Source organism: Bison bison, unplaced genomic scaffold (genome assembly GCF_000754665.1).
Source record: "Bison bison bison isolate TAMUID 2011002044 unplaced genomic scaffold, Bison_UMD1.0 scf7180017858886, whole genome shotgun sequence".
Classification (NCBI taxonomy): Eukaryota; Metazoa; Chordata; class Mammalia; order Artiodactyla; family Bovidae; genus Bison; species Bison bison.
This window is the reverse complement of record NW_011489458.1, coordinates 457297-460915: the sequence shown is the minus strand read 5'-3', so window position 1 is coordinate 460915 and position 3619 is coordinate 457297. Positions and strand designations below refer to the sequence as shown.

Here is a 3619-nt window from a genome sequence, read left to right as displayed (position 1 = left end):
CTTCATCAAAGCATCTACAAGGCAGAAGCAGTCGAGAGGACTCAGGTCATGTGGCCCCTGGGCACACAGGCTAGCCCTGTCTCCTGTCTCGTCAGGAGGTGGACGTGCGGTGGATGTGGCCACGGCAGCCAGACGGCGGGGCCAGCCAGCACCAGGGGAAGGGCTCAACCCCGCTCCCGCCCCTACAGGGACGCCTGGGCCTGGCCTGGCCTCAGGTGGAACGGGCGTGGGCAGAGGTGAGGTGAGGCAGGTCACGCTGGGGCGGTTTCAGCTGGTCTCTGGAGGTGGGGGGTTGGGGAATGGATGGGGGAACGGGAGGAGGTGTGGCCAAAGCCATGCAGGGACCCCACGAGCTCCTGCTCCTGTGTGAGGCTGTTCTGGTAAACAGAATTCAGGCAACCTGTCCCCACAAATGCCCCAGGAGGGGCGGGGCTGGGCCCTCAGGGAACAGACACAGAGACCCCGCCTGGCCCTTCCCGCCCCTCCCAGCCTCCCCTCCACCAGCCCACCAAGCGTCACCCACTTCTCCAATCGCTTCCAGCCTGTCCTCCCCTCCCTGCCTGGCCCAAACACTGGCAAGGTGGAAGGTGAGAAGTGCTGTGAGGAGAGGAACTGAGAGGATGGGGTGGCGAGAGAGGGTCCCAACAGGACCAGAGACCCTCGGAAGCCTGGGGAAGGCCTGGGGACCTGCGGGTGGAGGGGACAGTGTGTGCAGCGGCTTGGAGGCGGGGACAGGGTTCAACTCTCATCACCCCTCCTCAGAGAGGTCTGACCTTCCTGCAGAGGGCACCACCTGGCCCGAGTTCTCACCGTATAGAACTGTATGGCTTTGGGAAGGGCCTCAGGCTCCCCATCTGCAAAAAACAGAGAGGCGAGCACCCGACGAAGAACAGATGGGAGGGCAGCGCTCTGAGCCGAGCCCAGGGCAGCGAAGAGGCCGGAGCTGTCTGGGCCACCCCCCGCACGCACCTACAGCGTCCTGCACAGCCGTCCGCACCGAGGCTTCATCCTTGAACACGGAGGACACCTTCAGGAAGGCGGAGACCACCTTCTCCGGGTCAGACGTGTCAGTCTGAGGACACAGGAGACGACGGCTGGTCACCAGGGGCCTTGGCAGACGTGGGCCCCTGCCTGTGGCTAGAGGAGGCCTTGGCAGGACATGGGCCTTTGCTGGGCAGGGACACGCTGTCCCCCCAGAGCCGGCAGGGGCCCGGCCGCCACAGGTGTGCAGCACCCACGGAGAGTGTACACGCTAAAAACCACTGTCTCCAGGGACCCCCTCTTGCAGCCTAACCCGATGAAATAATCCAGCACGCAAATGACGTTCACAAGGAGGAAACCTGCCTCAGCTTAACCGACAACAGAGGAAAAGCGAAATGTTGGGAATCCACGGAAAGTGTGGATGGTTTAAGTGCTACCTCTGCTCACTGACATAAAGGGCGTGATGAGAGCTGTACTGACACAGAAAACAATGAATGGTGTTCAGTGAAAGGGTGGCCACACGAAGGTCTGCATCATATAATCTCATTTACCATGGGGGAAATCAGATAACAAGAAAAAAAAAAGAGATCACAGAACAACATAAGAGGGAAATAAAAAGCCAAAATACCAAGCCAACTCTGCGAGTGGCCCCTTTTATTTCTTCTAGACGCACCTCGCAGACACTGTGGGCTTGGCTCCAGACCACAGCAATAAGGCAGATGCCACAGTGAAGCCAGCCACGTGAACTTTGGGTCACCCTGTGTGTGCGTCTATGAAGTGTGCAGTAGCATCATGTCCAAAAAAACACGTATATTAACTCAAAAACACGTTCTTACTAGAACATGCTGTTATCTGAGCCTTCAGAAAGTCGTGATCTTTTGTCAGTGGACGGTGTGAAGCACTGTGAGAAATACCAAAATGTGACAGAGACACCGAGCGAGCAAATACGGCGCAACCACGGCATCAAGAGACTCGCTCACCATGGCTGCCACACACCTTCCATTTGTGTAAAAACAAACATGCAGCCTCAGCTTTCTTATCTGTCAAATGACAGTAGAAGGGCCTACGTTCCGAGGTGCCAAGAAGGTTGAGTAAAATCATGTCCAAGTGCTCAGAGCAGTGGGGGCAGACAGGCACTGGGCGCTGTTGAGCTCAGGGTGCTCGGTAATCACCTCGGCAAGAACGAGTCACAAGTGAGCAGCCTGGGGCCTGCTTGGGGGCCTGGGACCTTCACAGGGGCAGGAGAGCCGTCTAGAAGCCGGTCCTGCAGGACGTGCAGAGGGAAGCCTAATAACCGTGTGCTCCCGTGACAATCCTGCGAAAATTCCCAAACCCCAGTTATCACTGAGACGCCCCAGGCCTACCCTTCCTCGCAGCCCAAGTTGTGTCCACAGTGTGCGCAGACCTGTGCCAGCACTTGTCACACTCATTACACGAGTGTGCATTAGCTATGACGCTTGGCAGCCCCGCCCCCGCCCAACCCCAAGCTGTGCCGGAACCTCTGCTCCGGCAGCTCCAGCAGCCGAGGCCCGAGTGGGGCTGGCGTCAGTGGTACTGTTACCTGCTGGGCTATCAGCATGGAACTCTTGGGCCCGAGGCGCAGCAGCTTCTCCGGGGAGGGGAAGGCCAGGAAGGTGGAGACGTCTGCGGGAGGCGGGGAGGACAGGACAGGAGCTGGTTCCTGGGGGACAGGCGGCACAGGTGGCTCTGGAGAGGTCCATGTCCAGACTCCTCGCCCAGAAGGACGCCCCTCACTCGGGCCACTCAAGGCTCAGAGTCCAGAATTTCCCCAAATTCCCCAAGGGTGAGGGGCCTGCAGAGGCTGCCTCTGGTCAGCTCTTCGCGTAGGAGCCTCTAGGGTGTGGGCAAGCACTTCCTTCAGACTCCAAGAGCCTGGTGCGGCCAAGGGGATCCTTGGGATGACATGGGATACTGCAGAAATGACTCCAAGGCTCAAGGGGCCCCACCAGGAGCCAGTGTCTTAGCTGGGATGACCATTGCCGGTGGGCACCAGAGGCGCCCGGCCATCACACTGGACCATTAGCCACATTCAACATAGCCTGGCCCTCTGTGCCCAACCCGAAGTCCCCCAGAAGCTTTACTTGGGAACCTGAGGGAACAGACATGCCTCCCGGCCGGGAAAGGAACACCAAGTATCCAAGCTGGGTCACGACCCGGCCACTGTCTCCAGAATGGGGACCATCCCTAGGGGTCACCAAGATGGGGAGGAAAGTGAATTTCCATTTTTGCCTGTTTTTTACCCTACTCTTTTAGAAACACTTATATGCCTCCCGCACAACTGAAAACCCAGGTATGACTTTACAGTTGCCCTCTGTGTCTGAGGTTCTACACCCACAGATTCAACCAACCGCAGATCACGGAGCCGCGCTGCAGTTCAGTCACTGCAGACACCCACACAGAAGTGGGCTCGTGCAGGGCACACCCGTGCTGTTCAGCAGTCTACAGCACGTGGCGCAGCAGCACTGTGCGTGTGGATAACTTATAAATGAGCAGACACATCTGTCCTGGGGTTAAGTAAGACAAATGCAGCCGCACTGGGGTGATTTCCTCTTTTCCATGTGGAAGCGCGCAGGCAGAACGAGTCTGCAGTCCTGGGACCAAGACACCCCCACCCCCC

The 3619-nt window shown here is 58.4% G+C and overlaps 1 protein-coding gene across 1 annotated transcript in view; it reads right to left on the bottom strand.

Moving 5' to 3' along the window:
- Positions 1–3619, bottom strand: part of RANGAP1 (Ran GTPase activating protein 1) — a 30189-nt gene that overhangs the window by 5842 nt on the left and 20728 nt on the right. The window contains exons 12-14 of the mRNA XM_010830228.1: positions 2543–2735; positions 866–1072; positions 510–687 (exon numbers count right to left, since the gene is read on the bottom strand). Coding sequence (XP_010828530.1) covers positions 510–687; positions 866–1072; positions 2543–2735 — 578 coding nt within the window. The remainder of the gene's footprint in view (positions 1–509; positions 688–865; positions 1073–2542; positions 2736–3619) is intronic.